At 42.2% G+C, this 24,548-nt stretch overlaps 1 protein-coding gene across 6 annotated transcripts in view; it reads left to right on the forward strand.

Moving 5' to 3' along the window:
• Positions 1 to 24,548, forward strand: part of ZNF608 (zinc finger protein 608) — a 108,071-nt gene that overhangs the window by 39,162 nt on the left and 44,361 nt on the right. For all 6 annotated transcript variants that reach the window (XR_011257251.1, XM_069591645.1, XM_069591643.1 and 3 more), the window contains one exon: positions 9,789 to 10,044. Coding sequence is in view for 5 of the 6 variants with exons in the window: in XM_069591645.1 (XP_069447746.1) it covers positions 9,789 to 10,044 (256 nt within the window). In the remaining variant the exon portion in view is untranslated. The remainder of the gene's footprint in view (positions 1 to 9,788; positions 10,045 to 24,548) is intronic.

The raw sequence follows: 24,548 nt of genomic DNA on the forward strand, positions 1-24,548 counted from the left end.
TTAAAGATGGGCATGAAGATGGCTGGGGAGCTTCATGATTTCTTTCTGTCTGTAACTGTCCATCTCTGTGATGAGCTATGGAGAGCTTTACTGAGTTGTTTGATTTGATACGGAATTAAAATTTTAAAGCTTCTGTTAAGAGAGTGATGGCTCCTTTGAAACAGTTTTTGGGAGTTATGAAAGGAAGGATGAGAGATAAGAGGTTGATGCTGAGTGTCCTCGACCTGAATTTATGTGAGTAGTCTTTAGTTTTTTCAGGGAGGGAATGGTACCAAAATAGTATATGGGGCAAGAAGTGACAACTGGCCCACCCTGCTGTGGAAAGGGTCTTTGACTCTTTCCATCAAGCATCTTAGTTCTCATAAGGTTTGACTCCTTGCCGTTGAACTTGTTATGACCAGCATGTATTGAGTTTATAGTTTAAATGTCCAAAAATATTCCTTGAAAAGACTATGTTTAAGGTAGTTGCAGGTGAGATTTTCTACTATAAAGAAGTGCTGTTGGTTAGAGCATTAGGAATAAGGTGATTATCCCCCCCCCCCACTCCCAACAGGCTTTTCTTTCTTTCATTTCTCCTCCTTTCTCCCTTCATTGAATCATGTCTGTGTCCTGAGATAGTTGAGGATTAGAGACCTACAACCTTTTATTAATTTCGAGGAGAAATTGGGGTCATGCAAAGACAGGCAATGCTTTAATGGCCGGTTATCTGCAGAGATACTCAATAATCAGGGGTTTTGAAATTGATTTGCTCACTGGTGCAGGTATACTCACAGGAAGCAAAATCAAGAGTTTTACCTCTGGGCTTCTTTTTTAAAAATTTCACTTTCCAGGACCAAGGGCCAGATCTAACTGCAAGAAATGGGATTGATGTGGAACTTTACAGGGGTTTCAGTTCAGTTCAGTTGCAAAGTCGTGTCCTACTCTTTGAGACCCCATGGACTGCAGCACGCCAGGCTTCTTTGTCCATCACCAATACCCAGAGCTTACACAAACTTATGTCCGTTGAGTCGGTGATGCCATCCAGCCATCTCATCCTATGTGTCCCCTTCTCCCGCCTTCAGTCTTTCCCAGCATCTTTTCAGTTCAGTTCAGTCACTCAGTTGTGTCCGACTCTTTGCGACCCCATGAATCACAGCACACCAGGCCTCCCTGTCCATCACCAACTCCCAGAGTTCACTCAAACTCATGTCCATCGAGTCAGTGATGCCATCCAGCCATCTCATCCTCTGTCGTCCCCTTCTCTTCCTGCCCCCAATCTCTTCCAACATCAGGGTCTTTTCCAGTGAGTCAACTCTTCACATGAGGTGGCCAAAGTATTGGAGTTTCAGCTTTAGCATCAGTCCTTCCAATGAACACCCAGGACTGATCTCCCTTAGAATGGACTGGTTGGATCTCCTTGCAGTCCAAGGGACTCTCAAGAGTCTTCTCCAACACCATACTTCAAAAGCATCAATTCTTCGGCACTCAGCTTTCTCCAACTCTCACATCCATACATGACCACTGGAAAAACCATAGCCTTGACTAGGCGAACCTTTGTTGGCAAAGTAATGTCTCTGCTTTTTAATATGCTGTCTAGGTTGGTCATAACTTTCCTTCCAAGGAGTAAGGGTCTTTTAATTTCATGGCTGCAGTCACCATCTGCAGTGATTTTGGAGCCCCCCAAAATAAAGTCAGCCACTATTTCCACTGTTTCCCCATCTATTTGCCATGAAGTGATGGGACCAGATGCCATGATCTTCGTTTTCTGAATGTTGAGCTTTACTCCAACTCTTTCACTCCTCTTTCATTTTCATGAAGAGGCTCTTTAGCTCCTCTTCACTTTCTGCCATAAGGGTGGTGTCATCTGCATATCTGAGGTATACACAGGGGTTTAGTTTTGTACAAAATAAAGGGAAAAGGATTAATCCAAGAAGACTTTTTTTTTAAAAATACTTTTACCACCTCCTCCTTTCTTTGTGGCTTAATCTCGTTTTTTAAGGTGTCTTTGGAAGTAGGCAGGATGAGAGGAAATCAGAGAAGCCTTATGAACAAGATAGGAAAACACCGGTCATTTACTACTATTTAAAGCATGCTTAGGTTGCTGAGTAGTGTCATTGACAGTTTTAAAACAGATGAAGAATCTGTGGCTCAGGAATAAGACAGGAATGGTTCCCCTCCCTTCCCCCACAAAGAACATAGATGAGGCTGAGTGTGTAACAACTGCTGTGGTTGGTGGAAAGTACCCAAGGCTGAGTCCCTATGTCCCCTCTACCTCCACCAGCTTCATTTTCCCATGGAACCTGACACAGCTGGGGGAGGGCCTTCTAGGGGAGATTTTAGTTTGGCTTCAAGACAACCAGAAAGCTTTAGACACCAAGTCCAGGTAGTTTAATTATACTCTGTCTTTCTATACTCAGTGCCTTCCTTGTCTTTTGCTTTGAAAAATTGTCACAGCTAGAGCATGAAGTTAAAAATCGTCACTTGTTTAAAATATAGTTTACACTTGTGGCTGGCCTGTCTGTGCTTCTGCGTGTTAGAAGCCTGTCACCTTTCTGCACATGGAGTTGCTTCTTGAATAATACACTGAACAGTCAGCCACCTTCCCTTGATTACCACCCCCACGCAGTGTCCCAGAGAGCCTGGGCGGGCATTCTGTGGCTTTAGCAGGGCTGGAGTCCTGGTTGGGAATGGAAGCATCCATCTTGACCCCACTGGCCTTGGAACTGAAGCCCTGGTCTATCCCAAGGCTGAGCCCTACCTATTCAGCGGCTAAGCCTTTAAAAGCGTGCGAGCAGCTAGAACTGTGGCTTTTTATTTGGTCTCTGGTCTTTATGCCTAGGAAAGAGAGACTGAAAATAATAGTGTGATTCCCAGTCATTGTATATAGCTGTTGCTTTTGGAGTCAGATGATTTAAAACAGTATCAACAGCAAAACAATACCTGAGCTATGGTTTCTGTGAGGTTTTGTAGTTGAGGTTTCTGAAGGAATTGCGGTATTTGCTTGGGCACACCAAGATGCACCATCCTGATCTACGAGTTGAGAAAATAATCAGATGCGTGGCTTCTAACACGCAGAAAAGGGTCAGAAATTACCTGGGGAGGTAGGTTTCTTTCTACCTCGTGTTCTCTTTTACATTGAGAAGAGCTTCTTTTGCTGTTTGATCAATGTGGGTTCAAATTCTGGCTCAGCCACTGACCCTAAGTGACCTTTTCAGCTTAAGTTCCTTATTCCTCATCTGTTAAGTACGTTCAGTCACAACCTGGTGAAGACTGAATGAGAGAATGCACAGTATCATCCCTCCTGTGTAATAAGTGTTAAACAGTAGTGACTGATAGTGTTACTAGTTTTACAAGAAAGCCCACAGACTTTGAAGTCAGAGAGGTTTGGCGTGGAATTTCAGCTCTCTGGGTAAGTAGCTCATTCGCTGAGGTCTTCAGTTCCTGTTTCTATAAAATGGGGATGTTATGACTATCAGAGAATATAGAAAACATCTGGGGCCTGGTGTACAGTAGGCCCTTAGAAGGAGTTTGCCCCTGTTGTTTGGCAGCAAGCTGTAATGCGTACTTTGCCCTGATCACGGTTTCTAGAAGGAAAAGCCTGCACTACATGTAGGAAAGACAGAATTAGGAATACTGAAATGCAGTTGTTCCAATTTTGTCCGACAAGGATGAAAATTCACCCTTGACGAATCATTTTGGGGAAAAGATCGGTGCTTAAGGAAACCATTTTTTAAGCTTCCCTTGCTTTACTAATGAAGCAACGATGTCTGGCAGAAAGGATAGTTAAAATGCAAAGTGATGGACTGCGCCAGTGGTCACCTTTAAAGAGCTGTGATTTCCCTTACATGGAGTGCCGTCTCTGTCTAATGCTTTTTAAATTAAAGAGGTGACTGTGGGCAATCTCATAAAACAGCCAAATACCAGGATATGGAGAAAACGTGAGCATTAAGCATTCGTGCCCTGGTGTGCTCACAGAATGTAAAAATATTGACTCTGAACAAAATAAAACACCATTCCCTCTCTGGTTGTTGGCGACCTGAGAATCCCAGGATTGAGGGGTTAAGAGCAAGATGAGCATGGAGATTTGTAGCAACAGATGGAAGAAACCCAGGCAAGTTCCCCAGTAAGGTTCAGAACTGCCCCGGGGTACAGGAAGGAATCTTTCCTTGAGGCTTGCCTGTTTCCTGGTGGTGAGCTTCCCATCTTCCTGGCAGTGCTAGCCGTCCCCGCAGTAACGCCAACCTGACTGTCCCTTTGTCAGGTGAGCCCTGCCCAGCCGACCTTTCCTCACTTGTTGTCAGTTTCCAGGTCCTGGAAACCATCACCAGGGGCCACAGTCCGTGCCCGATGGTGCAAAGCTGCTGCCCGCCACGCTCCAGCATTGGAGCCTTCCTTGCTCATCGGCACTCAGGAAGCTCTTGAAATAAGGTGAACAGAGAAAATACTGCCAGGACCTCTCTCTGCAGACTATTTTTGCCCCCTGGTCGTCTGATTACTCACCCTGTGTGCCGCTATCTGTGTAAATAACCTTTCCTTCCCCGCCTCTCTCTCCGACTCCCATGCTCTTAGGCTCTCTCTCGAGTAATAAATAGCCAGGCTACCGCTCAGTGTGCACCAACACCTGGGAATAATCATGCAAAAATAACAGTGAGAGACTGCCTCGCGTCTGTTCTTGACATTAACTTTCCTCAGTTTGACAGGCTGCCACCACCAGCTGTTAGACTTATGGGTCTTTTTTTTCTTCCACTGGAGATGGCTGCTTTCCTCTTTCAGGCTCTAGTAGATTACATCAGTGTCCCGTCAGGATAATAGAAAAGAGCTTTGACAAAGGAACCTTCGCTAAAACCGGCCAGTTCTCCCCCTTGCTCTTTTATTCCAGTTACTGGTATCATTTGACTAATAATTCCCCACCGATTTTTAAGTGGAAGATGGTAGGAATACTCTTTTAGGGAATGTCCCTCCCGAAAGGTGCTTATAACTGCTACTCTTTGTAGCAAATCCTAGCATTTGGCTTTTAAAGGGCTAAGCCACCTAGCATTTTCTTTTTCAGTTCAGGTCTCAGGTATGTTTGTGATAATAAGAATCATATTGGCGATGGCAGGAGCATTTATTTATTGAGGGCTCTTCCGTACCACGTGCCCTGGGCTAACGTCGTTTTGCGTGATCTTGAGTGGTGGTAGTCACCTTAGTAGTCAGGTCTTGTTTCTGTTTTATAGATGAAGCTGCTTAGTCCCAGAAAGATCAGGCAGCTTGCCCAGGCTTCTGTTGCTAAAGGTTGACATGGACTCCAGCTACAGAGGCTGGTCTCTGCCCCGCACTGCCTTCTTCGTGCTGGTTTTCACACTCAGGTCACCCTGGGTAGCCCCTTACGTGAAGTGCTGCAGCGACGCTTGCCCTTTTGCTGTATTTGTGTGGCCATTTGACTTTTGCTGCAGTCTTGCCCACTCTTTTGCTAGTGGCACCTGGCACACAGCAGGTATGTTAGTAATTATTTATTGGGTGGACATGCGATCAATTTGAGGTGAATAAAAGGAAACTTTGAGGGGAGCATAGCACAGAAAAAAAGAGGTCCAGCAAGAGATGAGTGGAAGGAGATTCTGCAGAAGTGAAGGACTCATCAGGGCCTGCTGTAAAACGGGGCTGGATTAAGCCAGTGGACGACTGCCAGATGCCAGTGTATGAAAGGAGCAGTATTTCCTCAGGCTGAGCTTCTCAGGGTTAAGCCCTTTTTCTCATACTTTTAAAATACTTTAACCGCACTTAACCATGCATTTGGAGAGGATTATAGATTTATGTTAAACATAGTAGGATATAAAAAGGAGCTTTGTAAGAGTGCATGCAGGGTTAGAGAACTGTAATATCAGACCAGGGACTTTTTTTTTTTTCTTTTCCTAAGCCGTTGTTTACTGAGCTAAGTGCTATGTCAGGCTTTCACTGGGCATGAGTTATCTCATTGAGTCTTCACTGCGACCCCGTGCAGATAATCATCATTCTTACTCCCATTTCTTAGATCCGGACACTGAACCTTAGAATAGCCAGGTCATTTGCTCAGAATCCCACGCAAGCAAGTACCTTCAGGGTCAGGATTTGAACCAGGAGGTTTGTCACTACCCAAGTCCAAGTGTACATTGCCTCCTCTCCAGATACTCTCGTAGGAACTGTTGCTGCTCTTAAAGAGCCTCACTGGGTGAAGAAATTGTGTTTCAGTGTAGGAGTGAATGACCTGAGAAATGAGGGGACAGTGGAAGTTGACCTTTTGTATAAGGCAAAAACAACTTTCAAAACCCTGCCTTGTGTGTAGCGTCACATGGCTGTGTATTAAGCACCATGAAATACACAAGAACCGATTTCTTTTTTGGAGAACACGTCACACTCTGGGTGTTTACTAGCACAAAGAAATGACCAAACTCCCCCATCCCTCTTCTCCCTCCCAGTGTATGCTGAGCTCCTTTATAAAGGTCGTTCTTAGAGGATGCTGCTCTTCTGTGTTCACCTGGGCTGCCACTAAAGATAAATTATTGCCTTTGCACAGATACGGGCCCTGGCTTTCTCTAGAATGAGTAAACTGGGTTAGATGACCTCCTAGCTAGAACATTCTGTGGTTGTCTCAAAAAGCTGGAAATGCAAACTCAGCGGCTTATGCCTGGGCAGGTCACTGCAGGCTGAGGGAAGCTCAGCAGTGTCAGTTGATGCCACGAATAATGTGGGCCCAGCATAGCACATGATCCAGTTATTATGTTACGAGAGAGTGGAAATTCAGACTTTTTCCTGATTTTTTGCGTTGGCAAAAAAAAAAAAAAAGTTTTTTTTAAACTGGCATACCTGCCAACTAAAACTGCTTTGAGAGTTTGGCTGTAATTCCCCACCCCTTTTCCAGTTGGTAAGCTCTGGGAGAGGACGGCCCTCGGTATCCCTCATGGATGGTCTTTGTTTCCCACTCCAAATCCTGAAATCCCAAGGGAGAAAAGTTTGCTTTTCTACTCTCATAATGATAATCGAGACCTAAAGGAATGGGGATTTTGAGCTGCATTGAGGAAGCGAGTTCAGTGGAAAAACTTAAGAGAAATTCACTTGTCTAAGTCAAAGAGCTTAACCTATAAAACCATATAACCTGTTGAGTTTTCCTATCAAGTTTAAGTGTTTTAGACTTATTACATTGGGGAACTATTTATGATTATTGTTCATATTTATAGTCAAACTTCTCTGAATCTTAGCTTTCTCATTTTAAAACAAGTGTGCACAGGGCTCCAGGGTCCCTTCTATATATATCATCAGCTGAACTCTTTCCATTGCTTTTGAATTGTGTTAATGGAAATAAACACAGTTAACTTGCCAGTAGGCCTAGGAGACCATGGCCTCTCCCATCAAGCCATCTAGATTCTTTAGACGCTGTATCTTTGGAATTACATAAATATCCTAAAGAGTATGTGAGTGTGTATGTATCTCCATGCAAATATATTCATAAGGCGAGTTATACTGAAATAGAGATTTAATCTAGAAATTCTGTTGTGATAGGATTCATCATCACTATTAGAAGGCAAGAAAATAAATTTTCCAGTTGAGGAACATGGGCCTCAGTGAGGTTAAGTGACTCTCATAAGTCACAGGCCTACTTAGTGTGGGAGGTGGGGCCAAAGCCCCCTACAGAGCTTCTTCTGTACATGTTTTCCCACGGCCTCCTAAGCTTCACAGTTAGAGAGTTGGTACTCTCCAAGACACCTCACCTCTTTTATTTTATTCAGTCTTCTTGTTTGTCTAACTGAAGCTGTACTTGTTCTTTTAGAATTAATGTATGCTGTTGATCAAGGGTATGAAGACTATTTTGAGAACGTTGTTCCATCTTGTCTTTTTCAGTTTATATGTGTCGCACCAAATTACAGTCAGCTTACAACTAACTATACAAATTAAGAGTCTGTTGGGAATCATGCAAAAAAATGTGCAGTAGCTGGTTTATAATTTTCTTTGGTCTTTTTTTTTTTTTTTGGTCCTCTTTTAAATTCTAGAGAGTGACTTCAGTCTCATGCAATCCTTTAGTTGTAATGAAGACTACAGGGTCGCACTGGCTTCCCCCACCTCCCTTAAATTGTCTTCCTCTGAACCCCTTTCTTCATTTGTCAGCTCAGTTTTAAAATAGAAACTATCAGTGTGAACTTTGATCCACATTAAGCTGCATTTACACAAAAGCATAAATCACCAGATCTGGGGCTTGGGGCCGTTAAATGCTTTCCTTTCTCGGGCTCTGTGATCAAGAATGAAGAACAATAAAAAGCATGGAGCAAAAGGAGTTTTATGGCAGCTTGGAGAGCAGGAAATTAACTTTCTTTAGTGTGCAGTTGGATGAAGGGCTGTTCTGTCACATCTTGGATCACTCAGGCAAGTGAACGTCGCTGTATCATTTTAGTGAAATGCAAACTGTAGAAATAGTTTCTCCAGTCATATGAACAAGAAGCCCACACAGATGACTGCTTCAGCTGTTGAATGAGGAGCACACTTCCTCATATGACTTCTCTTGAAAAACACTCTGTATGTGTGTGTGTGTGTTTTTTAAAGAACAAAGACTATGCACTATTATGTCTGTATCAAATGTTTATTTCTTACAAATGTTAACTGAGAATATATGAACAGACTAAGATGGAATTTTACCAGAAGAGCTTTCTCTGTGTCCTTTTTACACACCTCCTATGTCAGCCCAACTGATAAGACACATAAAGACATCATCTCTTGTATGTCAGTGACGTCTCTGTGCAACCTGAGGACACAGGTGGTCTGGCATCCTGTGCAGAGATGTTGTGCGTTTGGCTTTTTCACATGTGACAACCGGTCAGCAGGGCCATAGCTATTCTATAGCAGTCATGACAGTGGTTACAGTGGTTGGAAGGAGTGGATCAGTCTGTTGGTGACCTACCTGCTCAGTACATACGTAGCTTTTGGTTTCATTAATGGCCCGACTCCTGCATTTTTTGTGGTGAAAGACACCTTTGCTCTTGTCCTTAGGATTGGGGTGCAAGGGAGCAGTTGCACCGTAGGGTCTCGTTTTGGCTGACATTTCTCTTTCCTGAACATAGAGTTGCTGAGTCCCGATCAAACTCATCAGGGATCTGTACAAGTTGAAGTACTAAAGGACTTGTGCATGGAGGAGCTCAGATTCTGTTGAGCACATGCATTTATGGGTAGTTCTCCATTTCTATGAACGCTGTCAACCTTTGCAGCAGAACACTTAGTTAAAAGTTGATGCCTAATACATGCTAATAATATCCAGTTTCTGTGTTTCTGTGTGTGTAATCATGTTTATGATTTTGTATGTTCGGCAGAGTAAGTTAATTTATTTAATAGTGATTGAATTCATTATGGTTTATAAAGTACTTTGAAAACAATTTTAATCCATCTCTTATGCTTAAATGTCCAGTGATGCCTATATGGATATTTATTGGAGTTTCTCCTTTGGAAAATGTTGTTATGTTGAAAATACAGTTTCATAACAAGTGGGAAATAGTCTTCATTTTGCAAAGCATATTTCCTTCACATCTTTTGAGGCTAAAGATTGTCAATTGGTGAACTTATAAGGACCCCAAAGGCCGGTCTGTAACCCAAGAAGCTAGAGCTCCAATGTTTACTTTGTGTGTTATGAAAAACGAAAATGCTTATTTCTCTTCTACTTTGTGTTTTGGCACCATTAAAACACTCAAAGCATATTATAATTGCAAATGGAATTTGGATTGGTGATGTGTTCTGGAAGTGATGCAAACAGCTTGCATTGAGAAGTGCTCCAAGCACGCAGCACCACTGCAGTAAGCCTGTCTATCTTTCAGGTTGACCCCCTGTTCACAGTGCCAGCGCCTCCGCCGCCGATCGCCAGCAGTCTCACGCCTCAGCTTCTGCCCTCCTACTTTCCCCCATCTTCATCCAATATTGCAGCACCGGTTGAACAGCTTTTGGTTCGGACTCGTTCCGTGGGTGTCAATACGTGTGAAGTTGGAGTAGTGACAGAGCCAGAGTGTCTTGGGCCCTGTGAACCCGGAACCAGTGTGAATTTGGAAGGGATCGTGTGGCATGAAACAGAAGAAGGTAAATACAATTTATTTTTATCTATTCCCCCATGTCCTCTTCCCTGTGATGTCTCTGTGTCTACGTGTAATGGGAATTTGCTTTGTGGTATTCAGAGAGAAGAGAAAAGTGGTTTCTATGCGCTCTTGACTTTTGTTGAAATAAGAGCTATGTTTCTCTTTTTGTTCATGGCTGCTTTTACGTTCATTCAGGAGCAGTCTGGTGTCTGTCTAAGTGGTTCTCCACTCTAAGTGCTTTAACTTGGAAGGACTCTGAGAAGCAGGCTGAAGGTTACCGTTTCTCCTAGGAGGTATCATGAAAATTAGAATGGGCAACAGATCTCAAGTTCATTTTGTTCTTGGTTTGCCAGCTGATCTGTCTTGAGGTGGTTGCTTTTGTGTTGTTGAGGCTTATGTTTACCTTCTGAATGGAGCCAGTGTTCCTACATTTAGCAAGGGCCATCACTGTGATTTGACGGTGGCCAGTTGTTGCTCAGAGCTAATGAAGCCAAGGTCCAAGGCGTAAGCTCCAGTTGAGTCAGTCAGTTCTTTTCTGTGGCTGGAGACGTAGCACCTTCCTGATCCCCGAATTCAGTAGGCCCTCTGGCAAGTGCTGTCCATTAGTCATGAGACCCAAGGTGCAAGAGAGCGAGATTGGGTGAATCGCCCATTCGTATTGGAAATACACATCAGATGTGTGTCCCACTGACAGTGGATCCAGACAAGGGTGGCCACGTCTCATAGTACATGATCATCCCGGATAGCATGTTTCATATGTGTCCTTGACAGAGGCCAGTAGGTAATCAGTACAAACTAATCATGAAGGAGAGAGCTCCACTGCTGCATTGCGGCGTGCTTCCTGCCATGGGGAAGAAGCATGCCCCAGGGTACACCAGGGACCAAAGGAAAGTGAAAAACATAGGGAAAACGTTTTTCCTCTGAGCTAGATTGGAAAGAGTGAGGCGGTTGGAAAGAGTGAGGCGATGACCCTTATCAGTATCATTGTCTTTTAGGAGAGGAGTCCAGAGCAAGGATAAAGGTAATAAGAAGGACCTGAGATGCAAAATCAATAGATTCCTCTGTATCAAGGGGGAGAACTGGAGGCTGAAACTCAAAGGAGAAGAAGTAAAATACATGCTGAAGAGGCTGAGTGGATGGGAAAGGACCATATATTGGGGGTGATTGTTGGGAAAGAAATGGTTGGGAGAAAATAGTTAAGAATGGTGCCAAACTAGGGAATGAGAATAAAAATGACTGGAAATCAGGCGACAGGTGTGAGTATAACTGTGAGTAGGCAAAAAATAGCTCAGGCTGTTTCAAGACGGAAAAACAAAACTTCTACGGAAAATCTTTGAATTCTACATATTACATTGAATTTACTCTTCTGGTAGGATGGATTACATCATTAGATAGAAAATTTGGTAGATAGCATCAGTAAGGAAAAATCAAGATTGAATTCTATAGGAAGCAGCCATGAGAGGGAATGAAAGCAGCAGATCCAGAGAGATCTCTTACTTGCTCAAATAGAACTGACAGTTAAAATTTATTCTTGGTTTTAGAAACGTGGGAGGTGTTGCGCCTTCTCCCTCTTTGTACCTTAAACTGGAAAGCCACTTAAATCAGTACTACACAACCACATTGGGAGGGATCGGTGTCAGAGGAGCTGGAATTAAACCTCGGTCATGTTGCTTGTCTGTTCAGACCCTGCCCAGTGCAAGGGGGGGTCCACGTGGGGAGCTCGCTTCTCCTTTGTCGCCTCTGGGTTGCGTACGGTTCATCTTCCCTTAGACTTTTTTCCTAGAGGAGAAGTGATGGATAAAGGCTTCAGACTGGCATCTCCATAAGAAAACGTAGAAAAGACTTCAAGACGTTGTTAAGATTAATTAGTGGAGGTGCTGATTTTCAGGTATAAAATGATTTAAAAAGAGTAAGGATTAATTCACATCAAGTTGAAAGTCAGGTTGTCTTGTACTTGGATAACGGACTCCTTAGGGTGAAGCACTGTCTTCCATTTTCCTAGCTGTGACTTAGCGCCTGTCAGCTTACAGTGTGTCGTGATTTCATTTATTTCATTCAGTGTGGGATAGGACAGGTTCCTGCAAGGTGACCTTTCTACATGGTAGATGCTGTAAAATCTAATTAAAAATCCAGAAGGTTTTTGTGGTTCTGAAACAGCTCTAAGTTTAGTTTAGTTTTTTTCTTTTTCTTCTCACTTTGCTTAGGAGTCTGCTGATTTTTTTTACTTTTAACCTTGGCCTTCAGTAAAAGAGGGGCTTCCCTGGTGGCTCAGAGGGTAAAGCGGCTGCCTGCAATGCAGGAGACCTGGGTTTGATCCCTGAGTCGGGAAGATCCCCTGGGGAAGGAAATGGCAGCTCACTCCAGTGCCTCTGGTGTTCTTGCCTGGAAGATCCCATGGACGGAGAAGCCTGGTAGGCTACCGTCCATGGGGTCGCAAAGAGTCAGACACGACTGAGTGACTTCACTTTCACTTTAGTAAAAGATGGGATTATTTAGAAAAAAGAAAATCTGTGTTTGAAAACAATAGTATATATGTTGATTGGAAATTCTGATGCTCTGGGCATACATACATTTAAAGGGCTTTCATCATCATTATTATTTAAAAGTGATATGAATAAAGCCTCCCCAGTTCCTTGCTGTTCTCTGAAAATCCATCTCCTGAGTTCAGTGTGCCTTCTCTGATCCTCTGTGATCCGTGGGTGACTTCCTTCAGATAACAGACAGATAGTTTTAGAAGCTTCTCAGGCAGAGTAGTGGAGTCTTCCACAGCTCCAGCGTCCTCTGAATTGCCTCACATTTTCCAGGATTTGGAATGTGTGGATGTTTACTGTGGTGACAAGAAGGAGATGGAGCTGTTAATAGAGTTATTCTTGCTGAATAAACTAAACTTCTGACCTCCATAGAACTTAAGAACTTGCCTTAGTAGAGGCCTGGGTCATAAGACGTGTGTTTAATGTGTAACTATTTTCAAGAGCATTCCATGTGCACTTTTTTTTTTTTTTTGGTACAGTGTGTTTAAAACTCTTGTACCAATTTAAAAATTAAACCCATTTGACCATTAATTTTTCCCTTTTGGGAAAAACAAAGAGAGAAGCGGAACAAACACATTTGGAGCCAGTTCTTTGACAGAGCTAAAAGAGATGGATTTGGGGAGAAGTGAAGGGAAAGTAAGCCTCGTTTTTTCTAGTACTAGGTTTCACTAACAAAGAGCTTCAGGTCGAGCACTTGTAAAACTGTCAGTTGCCTTTGACTAATGTTATAGATTGAGTTGAATAAAATCTCTTCCTTGGTATTTTCATTTTGAAGATATTGTATCACTGGTAGTGTTTTTCACAAACCCCAATTTATGTGCATTCACCCATGTGTGAAGTTTGTATATGCTTGTTCTAAGGTCCCAGAAATTTTAAAAGGCCCCATTTGCAGTCTTTGGGGGAATATCAAGTGTCCCTGTGATTTCTTTGGAAGATAGTAGGAGCAACAAAGCTGAAATATGACATCCCCACTAGGTACCTTATGGTTTCTTATGCTTGGAATTCTTCATTTGAGGAGGGTTCTTTTAATCAGACTTTCCCGCTTGTGTTACTGCCAAAAACTCTACTCAGGAATAAAGTGTTAGGAGAGAAGTTCCCTCTGGAAATAATTAGTGGGTTTCAGATCATGCTTAATAGGAGAGAAAAATTATTACTTCATTTGGATGTATGGTTACTCTACTCTGATCTTTCTTCTTTAAGGTGAATGCATAGGAGCAATGATGTATTCTACAAAATCACTCGCAGATGTTAGAAAGAATTCCCTTAGCATTTCATTCCTGACATTTGGGACACACATGCCAATGTATAGTTATTTGTTTGAAAATTTGCTCTTTTGGTGTGGCGGGTGGGACAAAGAAAACATGGTGTGTACGCATTTTGTATAAATACATGTGTATTGAGCTTGGTTTTTTTAGATTTCAAGACTGTATTTTCCTTTTGATTCTTATTGAATCCTGTTTCTTACTGGGTTTTTTTTTTTTTTTCCCCTCCCTGAGAACATACTTGGTTCCGCTCGGTCCGCTGTTCATTGTTATGACTGTCATTTATCATGGCTCTGCCATTCTGTCCTGAAGAAAAGGAAGTGAGAGAAAGCAAACTGGTTATTTGTCAGTGAAGGCCTTTTAAACATCTGTCGGTTCTAGATCAGTGGTTCTCAACTTTGTGCCTGTGAATCACCTGGAGAGCTTTTAAACCACACTGATGCCCTGGCATCTCCTTAGTCTGGGCTGGCAATTTGGTGACCTGCCACTGGTATTTTTTTCCAACTCGCTCCAGGGGTTTCTAATGTGTAAACAATTATGAGAACCATTGTCTCAGGGGAAAGAGGGGATGTCCTGGCCCTTTGCACGCTGCTTGACTTTTTCCCTTTAAGGAAGTCATATGTATCATTGCCTCATTTTCTCAGGTATGAAATAGACAAAAACACCTGCCCCGTGTACCTCACAGGGTGGATAATGCCTATCAGGATGCTCTAGTGTGGCCGGTGAGCATAGCCGTTTAATACCTGTGCTAATGAGAAAGAGGCCTAGCTTTGATCCTGAACATGAACCCCACAGAGGTTTTGAGGGGCTTAGTGAACAATTAGCTGGTGTATCACTCATCCCAAGTCATTAGTACAGTGAGGCAGACCTTAGTTTCTTTCTCCCGTAAGCCAGATACTGTGACTTCATTTCTGTGTGGTCTGCTGAGTTATTTTTGAAATAGTTCAGAAACCCAAAGGATTAAGGAAAGTTGATAAAAGTAGCAAATGAAAGATTGTACTCAGAAGACACTGGGAGTTTTCAGAGGGGATAATAGAAATAAAAATTATGACATCCGAGAAAAGAGACTTCCCTGGTGGCTCAGATGGTAAAGCATCTGCAGGAGACCCGGGTTCAATCCCTGGGTCGGGAAGATCTCCTGGGGAAGGAAATGGCAACCCACTCCAGTATTCTTGCCTGGAAAATTCCATGGAGTGAGGAGCCTGGTAGGCTGCAGTCCATGGGGTCGCAAAGAGTCGGACATGACTGAGCAACCTCAATTTCTTTTCTTAGAAAACACCTAGTGTGAGAGGAAGAATGCTTGTTTACATCAGGACCTTCACCTGATGTTCGGTGCGTTTTCTGAAGAAAGGAAAGTGATCTTGGGAATTAATGTTTTAATTAGAGAAGTAAATGATTCTCTTTTAAACCATCAGAGATGTTCTTAAATTCTTCTGCTTTTTCTGCATCTCCCAAGTCACAGAAAAGATAGTGTTTTTATGTGCAGGGGAAGGGGTCTCAAGCCAATTCCCCCCCCCCCCCCCGCCCTTTGGAATTCTTTTTTTAAAAAAATTAATTAATTTATTTTTTTTACTTTGCAATATTGTATTGGTTTTGCCATACATTGACATGAACCTGCCATGGGTATACATGTGTTCGCCATCCTGAACCCTCCTCCTACCTCCCTCCCCATCTCATCTAATTTATTAAAAAGCAGGTGATCCCACATAATTGACGATGGAGCTAATGTTTGCTCTTGTTATTTGTATTCTGCAGTATTTACTTACCAACCTTTTTGAAAAAAGAACATTTCTTTTTAAATTTTGACTCATGAGATTAAGTATTAATCCAAGCTTACTTTTTATTTTTAGTAATTGAACACAGAGTTGGTCTAGTACTTTAATGATTGAAACATGACTATTTCTTGAGATAGTTCCCAGTTTTTATAAATTCAGTTTTGACTCACAAGCGGAGTAAGATGCCCACTTTCACTTCTGCATTTCATTCCCTGCCATATCAGTTGATGATTATAGCTGTGCAGCGAGGGGGAACCTTAAGATGGCTGATGGCCATGCTCCCTGTCAGTACCGTACTCGATGGAGATAAAGCAGCTCCCGGGGTGTGAGTTTGATAGGTGAGCATAGTTGTCTAATCATAAATGAGAGGAAGGGTCCAAATGTAATCCTCAGCATAAACTTCTCAGAGGGCTGAAAGACCTACTAGTTGCTTCCACTCACACCCTCACCTTCCCGGGCCATCTCGCTGTAGGGGCTGCCGATGAAACTGTGGATTGTCTCCTAAGATACATCACCATTGGTGGTAGAGCAGCTCAAGGGATGCACTTTGCAAAATGTACAAGTGCTGCTCATTTTCACATGCAAAAGGCAACCCAAATAGAAAACCAGATCCATATGTTTGCTTTATCATGATGGTGGTGGTTTAGTTGCTAAGTCATGTTTGACTCTTTGCAACACCATGGACTGTAGCCTGCCAGGTTATGACCATGGGATTTCCCAGGCAAGAACACTGGAGTGGGTTGCCATCTCCTTCTCCAGGGGATTTTCCCAACCCAGGGATCAAACCTGCCTCTCCTGCTTGGCATGCAGGCTCTACTGCTGAGCCACCTGGGGAAACCCTTGCTGAACCATATGCCATCTTTATTTTCTCTGATTCTTCTGTTTTCAGCGGCAAAAAAATTTTTAATAAAGTGAAATTGTTTGATGGGGTATAGTATAAACAATTAGAAAGCTCATATCGCATTTTTTTTTAAGATTACTAAAACTAATGTTTTCAGAAAAATACAGAAGGTAAAGATGGAGACAAGGTCTTCACATAGTAGGTGCTTAGTAAAGACGTGTTGACAGAAGGAGGAAGTAAGGAGAGCAGCAGAGAATCTTTGTCTGGGCCATTTTCCTGGGTTTTTTGCTTTATGCTGTCTTGGATCTGTTTGATGCTTTCTTGATGATATAATGAGAAAATCTGGATATGATGAGTGATTGTGTGTTGCTGGAAAACCGTAACACAGTCAATTTACCTCTTGTCAATGTGAATAGTAAGTGGCTATTAGGTAAGATTTAACATAATGTCTTTGGACCAAACATTTGTTCTTTTGTGTTTTTTTTAATACGTATTCTGGTGGTGACGTTAGGTGTTAAGTAATGAAGTGGTAAGTTTCAAACTCCCTGTGTATTGAAGGCATCTTGTTTCCCCTTTTGATTGGTTGATATTGTATCTAAAGTTAGTCTTGTATGTGAATACTGAATGTAAAATATTTTAAACTGAACTCTTCTTAGGACTGAGGCATATACAGCAAAAGATTTAAGAAGCTGTCTTTTAAGAGTTGTGTGTGTGGTATTATCCAGTATGCTTGTGTGTCTTTTCCCTGTGAAAGAGTTGGCAAGAAAATATGAGTCTTAACATTATAGTGACTTGGAACTGAAGATATTATTTTCTAATTACAATATTCACTCAGTCTCATGGGTTGCATAGAATAGCTGTTAGCCCATCTGGGCATATGTATTAAAAGGTTCCATTGACTTAAAAAATACATTTGAAACAGTTTCATTGAGATATAATTCCCATAATGTACAGTCCATCCATGTAAAGTGTACAACTTAGTGGTTTTTGTAGTGTACGCAGTGTTGTGCAGCTATCACAATTAATTCTAGAATATTGTCATCACTCTCCAGGAAACCCCACGCCCATTAGCAGTCACTCCCGCTTGCCCCAGTCCCTCATTTTACTGACTTCTACTTCTTTGTCGTTGCCTGGTTTTTTGTTGTCTTTAACGTGTAAATATGTCCGTTTCACGGAGAAGAGGAAGGCTTTTTTGTTGAGCACTTTTTCTGTGCCAGACATCATCCTGCGCATGCTTTCCCAGTGATTGCCTTCAGTGCTCAGGACAAAATCCAAAGTGACCTCACTCGTTATATTTTAAAAGAGGAGACAGAAAGGGATTCACCTGGCGAGGGAATTTGAACCCACAGCGGTTGGAGTTTGAGCCCTTGCCTCTTCAAACCTCCTCCTAGGTGTTCTGGGTTTCTGTCACTGCCCAAAAGTTCCTGTGTATCTTACAAAGTTCTCCTTGGAGAGAAGGATGAAATTTGATAATAATAGCTGGAGTTTTTATTCTTAAGCATGGAGTGATAGGAGAGTCTCTGTAGGTCTAGCATCTCATCTTGGCAGGAGTCACTGAATCAGCCTTAGCTGGGTTGCTGTATACAAACCATCCCTTTCAGCCCCACTATGCCATAAGCTTCCTTCGTGCACAAACCCCATCTGTTTTGTTCACTGTTGAATCCCCAGCGCCTGGCACAGAGTAATACACCATACATATTTGTTGAATGTTGAATAAATTCACAGAACGAAATGATCTGGTCTTGATACCTGTTTAAGTTTGAATAGCGTCACTTTCTACTCAGGAATATGTTACTTTAAAGTTAAGTTTGGACTACACAGTCTGAAAAATAAAGTTCTAGAAATCTACTTTGTTAATTGACTTTTTTAAGCTGTCATAAAATCTGACAATATTTCGGCTTCCAGCTTTGCTATTATTAGACTAATCTCCACAAAAAAGGAGAAACAAACTATTTGGTGTGCTTCTTCCCTTCAGTCATTTATATCTTCAATATGGTTTTGATTTTTTTTTATTGTTTTAAAAGAAATACATTTTAAGACATTTGGGGGGAGAAAAAATACAGACAAAAAAGTCATCTATGATCTCATTGTTCAGACAAGACTTCAGTTGTTGATTTCTTTCTTAGCTTTTTAAATAAACATTTTTATTAAATGTTAAAATGTTAAATGTCAAAATGGAGGTCATTCAGTAGTACACTTCTGAATGTTCCTTTCTCGTCTTTTAATATTAACATTATAAGATAAGCATTTCTGATGTTATTAAAATACTTTCTAAAATACATTTTTCATTGCTATACAATATTATGTGGAATGGACATGAAATATCTAAATTTCTCTCATGGTAACTATTTACACTGCCTTCAGAAACTCCTTAGATAACTGTCATCTTTGTGCATGAAGTTTTTGTATTGTTTTATGGATTTGCAGTTATTGGGCTAGCAGCAGTTTTCAGGGAGAATTGCTGAGTCAAAGTACACAGGCATTTTTAATACACGGCGATGGTACCCTACTCCAGGGTTCTTGCCTGGAGAATCCTAGGGACGGGGGAGCCTGGTGGGCTGCTGTCTGTTGGGTTGCACAGAGTCGGACACGACTGAAGCGACTTAGCAGCAGCAGATAGTAACTGCTTAACCACTTTCCCAACAGGTGATACTGGTTCATAGCCCAGTGGAGCCCCTCCTTGGTTACCTGTCCCAGCTTTGGGCTCAGTGACATTTTGATGACAAAAGACATGAGGTTTTAAGTAAAATGCGTAGCTTACAATGCCAATATCCAGGGTCCTGTCCTAGACAGAAAAGGGAATAGGACCTTCTTCATGTAGTAAATATCGAAATGGTCCAGCCTGAGAAGGCAGGTGTGCAAGTGAAGTGGTGTTCCCAAGAGAGCTTGCAGCTGAGGCTCTGCCTGGTGGTGGGCTTTGCTCTGGATGTAGTGAGCTTTAGATTTCACTCCTGCTTATGTCTAGTATGACATTTTACAGCTTTTTTTTCCCCCAGTGAAAGAAGTTAAAGAGACTTTTAGATCTGAGGAATTCAAACACCCAGGGGAGAAAATTAGTCTGTCAAGCATCCATTCTGAACTGGGAGGAATTTAAATCACTCGTGTTTCTGTCTCTGCAAACATCTTTCTTTTGGGTTCTGCTCCTTCAGAATAAAGATCGACAAAGGATAGGGTCTTTATAGAGAAAGCTTTGCACTGCGTGGTTTGTTGGCAACGTATTATCATTTGTCTTATGTTGTATCCCAGCAGTTTGTGGATTTCTCTGTGGCACACCCTGACTCTGCCCTGCTCTCTATCTCCAGGCATCTATTTCCTCCCGTGACCTCTTCCCTCGGCCACCTCTGTGTTTAGAGGCTGCAGGAGGAAGAACTATTGAGGTAGTTTTTAAAAGTAATATCTACCAAAGCATTCCCATATGTACCCAGGCCTTCTTTTCTCAGATAAGTTTGGTTAATATTTCCCAGGCAAAAGCAAAGTAAGCTGTAGGGAGAAGGAATAGCGTTAGGTTGCAAAAAGAGCCTTTCTCAGCAGAGTTGGGGGAATTAAGCTCATGGGCACAATCTCAGAGTATCCAGCAAAGTCTGATGTAACAGTGGGGAGACCCAAGGCGAGGGTAGATAAAAAGTGATGTGAGGTAGGCAAGACCCTTATTGCTCATTGGATAATTGCTTATAACTGGGTTGTAAATTGAGCAATTAGATACTCACCACACACACACACACATATATATATATATATATATACACACACATATATATATATATATATATTCATTTCCTAATGGTGCCTTCTGACTCAAATATATTTTTGAGACACTTCCGTAGCATTTGCAGTCCTCAGGTGTGAGAATTATGGCTGTTTCCTCTGCATGACACATAACATGTTTGGCAAGCCTGAACAATTAAACACTTTTGCCCAGGGAACTTTACATTGCTCTGCCAACATGTAATTAGCATTTCATTTATGTGGAAAACTCCTATAATTAGTCCTGTTATACTTCTAAAGAACCTGGGGTCCAGTCTAAATAAAATGACTGTAGGTTCTTTCTGGATATCCAGAGAGTCTTACCTAAAATGATCAGCCTTGCCTGGTTTTATGTCTGCGTGTGTTGATGTGTGTCTGTATGAATATAACCAATTATTTTAAAAATATGCTAAAAGGAAAATAAACATTTGCTTGTCAGTTTGAGGTTTTGACTGAAATGTGGGAACTCAGTTCGGCTTATAGCGGGAAATGTTTTTAAAGAATTTAATATTCACCAAATATTTTTACAAAAATACCCCCAAATGTCATTTTCAACTCCATATTTCTTAACAAGAAAAAAAAAAAAAAAGTCCCAGCACTTGCGGTGCTTCAGAGGCGGCACCACATGTTCTCCTGGCTCAGCGGGCAGCCTGTCCCTGCCAGCCCTTCAGGGGCTCACTTGTACATCTGCACCGTTCGTGTGTTGTCGTGTCGATGTCTTCTTGATCTCCGCGTTGACAGGCAACTTTTGAAGGAAGTCACAAGCCGACAGCGGAGAGCACTGAATGCGTCTTATTTCTCCCGAGTAGCAGCAGAGACCGACTTGTTTGAACAGAGCCAAGGAAGACTGCCTTCCACCACTTTCTACAGCTTCAGGAGAAGACCCTGTAGTTCTTTAGACTCTGAAAAGCTTTCTAGTTAAGACACACCTGTCCCGGGTGAATGCTGTAAGAGCAGATGAAGCAGCGTTGAGATCAGTGGCATCGACTGGGCTCTCTCTGAATCTGGAACTGGGGTGGCTGCAATAAACAAGTGGGCAGAAGGTGCTTTGAGTTCAAGAAGTCTCTGAATACTCAAGGGCAGACAGGTCGGGAGGCCATAAAGCAGAGCTGTGACAGTCTTCTTTGCAAAAGCATTAGTGCCATGTTCTTATTTCTTCGCTGAGACCTCTGGTTGGTGGGGTGACTAAAAGGCATTATACATTCAGTGAGAGTTCTAAAAAATGTTATGTTTTGAGTTGGTAGTGGAACAAATGACTCAATTAGGGGATTAGAGGAGCGGAGTTGGTTGGCGGGGGGGTGGGGGGTGGGGGTGGGGTTAGTTTTCAAAGAAGCAAAATGCAGCGAGCCAGTTAAAATTATATAGACTGTACATTTATCTTCAGTGATTCAGACGGAGACTGTTAACCTCAGACCCTCAGCCAGTTACTGGAGAACCTTTGAAGTGTATACCCTTTAGGACATCTTACTTTATATATCAGTCAGTTCAGTCGCTCAGCCGTGTTCGACTCTGTGACCCCATGGACTGCAGCATGCCAGGCTTCCCTGTTCATCACCAACTCCTGGAGCTTGTTCAAACTCATGTCCGTCAAGTCGGTGATGCCATCCAACCATCTCATCCTCTGTGTTTCCCTTTTCCTCCTGCCTTCAATCTTTCCCAGCATCAGGGTCTTTTCCAAGGAGTCAGTTCTTTGCATCAGGTGGCCAAAGTATTGGATTTTCATTTTCAGCATCAGTCCTTCCAATGAATGTTAAGGACTGCTTTCCTTTAGGAAGGACTGATTTGATCTCCTCGAAGTCCAAGGGACTCCTAAGAGTCTCCTCCAACTTTATATGTGGCTTTTGAATTGAGTACTTTCTTAAATATCATGCAGCCTACCTTGCGTTTTTCTTGTAGTAGCACGTTTCCAAGGATGGAGACAAAGCGTGACATATAGTGAATGTGATCATTAAGTGTTTGAAGCGATGGTCAGCATCATTATCCTCATATTCTCAAAATGAGGAAAATGGAGTCTGAGAAGTGACGACTGTGGTGGAAATCAAGGCAGGGCCAAAAGGAGAATAAAGGGCCAGAGTTCCAGTAGCTTCTGTGATGGCGTGGGAGGAATGTAAGGTTTCAGAAGGATGTGGGCTGGACCATACGGGTTCCTCCTCTGAGGAGTCATTTAGCTTACTCAAAATCTTGGGGTTTGAGTTCTGGCTCATTGATAAGCCCTTCTTTCTTCACATTTGACGCCCACCCTGACCACTTGTGATCAGGCTTTTTCACCCAAGCGGTAGCCACCTTCATCTTGGGTATATTTACTCAGTGTGAACCTTTGTGTATTTGGAAAGTAGAACGAGAGGCCTGGTGTTTAACAAGGAATATTAGGGAATTGTCCAGGAGCTGAAATTTGTGTTGTTCATTCCCTCCACAAATTATGGCAGCTTCAACTTGTTATGGTTCCCTGTTTGATGCCATTGCCCTGTTTATTTCCTTCTGATTATGAATGAAAAGTGACAAGGAATAGCAGAAGTGCCAGGCCTGTTGGTAAGCATAATGAGATTAGTTAGAACCCCAAAGAGGGTCAGTTTTCAAAGAAGGCAGCCAAAGCCTTTTCTGTTGCACGTGAACTTCTTTTTCTGTTTTGGTTACTTGAATAGTGAAAAGTATTTTGAGTGAGAGTACCCAACTGAAAAAATGCATGTTGAGATGCTGTGTGCCTTTTTAATCCCCCAAGATAACTAAACAGAAGGAATATTTTATACTTCATACAAAATACTGTGCTTATTAAGATTTTCTGGAAGGCTCAGTTGCCTAAATCAAGAAACATTTATAATATTTTTATTAAAACTTCTCCTTTCTTCTCTTAGCTGCAATGGTTCTAATACCTATCTGTTTCAGTTCAGTTCAGTCGCTCAGTCGTGTCTCACTCTTTGCGACCCCGTGAATCGCAGCACGCCAGGCCTCCCTGCCCGTCACCAACTCCCGGAGTTCACTCAGACTCACGTCCATCGAGTCCGTGATGCCATCCAGCCATCTCATCCTCTGTCATCCCTTTCTCCTCCTGCCCCCAATCCCTCCCAGCATCAGAGTCTTTTCCAATGAGGCAACTCTTCGCATGAGGTGGCCAAAGTACTGGAGTTTCAGCTTCAGCATCATTCCTTCCAAAGAAATCCCAGGGCTGATCTCCTTCAGAATGGACTGGTTGGATCTCCTTGCAGTCCAAGGGACTCTCAAGAGTCTTCTCCAACACCACAGTTCAAAAGCATCAATTCTTCAACGCTCAGCTTTCTTCACAGTCCAACTCTCACATCCATACATGACCACTGGAAAAACCGTAGCCTTGACTAGATGGACCTTAGTCGGCAAAGTAATGTCTCTGCTTTTGAATATGCTATCTAGGTTGGTCATAACTTTTCGGAGTAAGCGTCTTTTAATTTCATGGCTGCAGTCACCGTCTGCAGTGATTTTGGAGCCCCCCAAAATAAAGTCTGACACTGTTTCCCCATCTATTTCCCATGAAGTGATGGGACCGGATGCCATGATCTTCATTTTCTGAATGTTGAGGTTTAAGCCAACTTTTTCACTCTCCTCTTTCACTTTCATCAAGAGGCTTTTTATTTCCTCTTCAGTTTCTGCCATTAGCAGATTCTTAAAAATGTATTCATGCAGAACGCTCAAGAGTTTTTGGAGTTGCCCTCCACAGTAATTTTGGGTTAGGTCAGTAGCCAGGATTAATGTTATCATGGCTATGTGTATGTTAATCAGAACACAGCCATGTACTATGATTCTCTCTCTTTCCTTATCCAATTTTCTTCCTGGGGTAATAATTATTTTTTGTTTGCTTAAATGTTATATGTGCCCTTCACTAATTCGTCACAAACTATCATGCCAGAATTATAAACTGCTTCTCAGTTTGTTGATGTACAGCAAGCATTTCTAGACATTTTATCTTTCCGAGTAGTCTGTCTAGAGCGTCTTCTGCTGTGCTCAAGTCTGGATTGATAGCTCACACTTTATGCAGAGGTATGAAAATCAGAGCTTTCTCTTGTACATCCTGCAGATTCGTTCCATTTACCTCTTGTGTTAAACAGTCTGTTTCCTAGATCTTTGCACCCTTTTCTCTTGTTTTTGTCCCTTCATTTTGGAGAAGCACATCTCCCAATAGCTTCCTAAGAGAGGGTTCATGGGAAGTAAAATGTTTGCAATCTTGATGTTTGGGCATGTTTTCCTTCTCCCTCACCTGATTGACATAGTGGTTCAATGAAGAATTGGTTAAAATAATTTTTTCTCAAGACTGTTAAGATGTGGTTCCATCACTTTGAGTGTTGTCTTTGACATGTTCCACGCCATCCTTCTTTGAGTCCTTTTGC

Source organism: Ovis canadensis, chromosome 5, assembly GCF_042477335.2.
Source record: "Ovis canadensis isolate MfBH-ARS-UI-01 breed Bighorn chromosome 5, ARS-UI_OviCan_v2, whole genome shotgun sequence".
In the NCBI taxonomy this organism is placed as follows: Eukaryota; Metazoa; Chordata; class Mammalia; order Artiodactyla; family Bovidae; genus Ovis; species Ovis canadensis.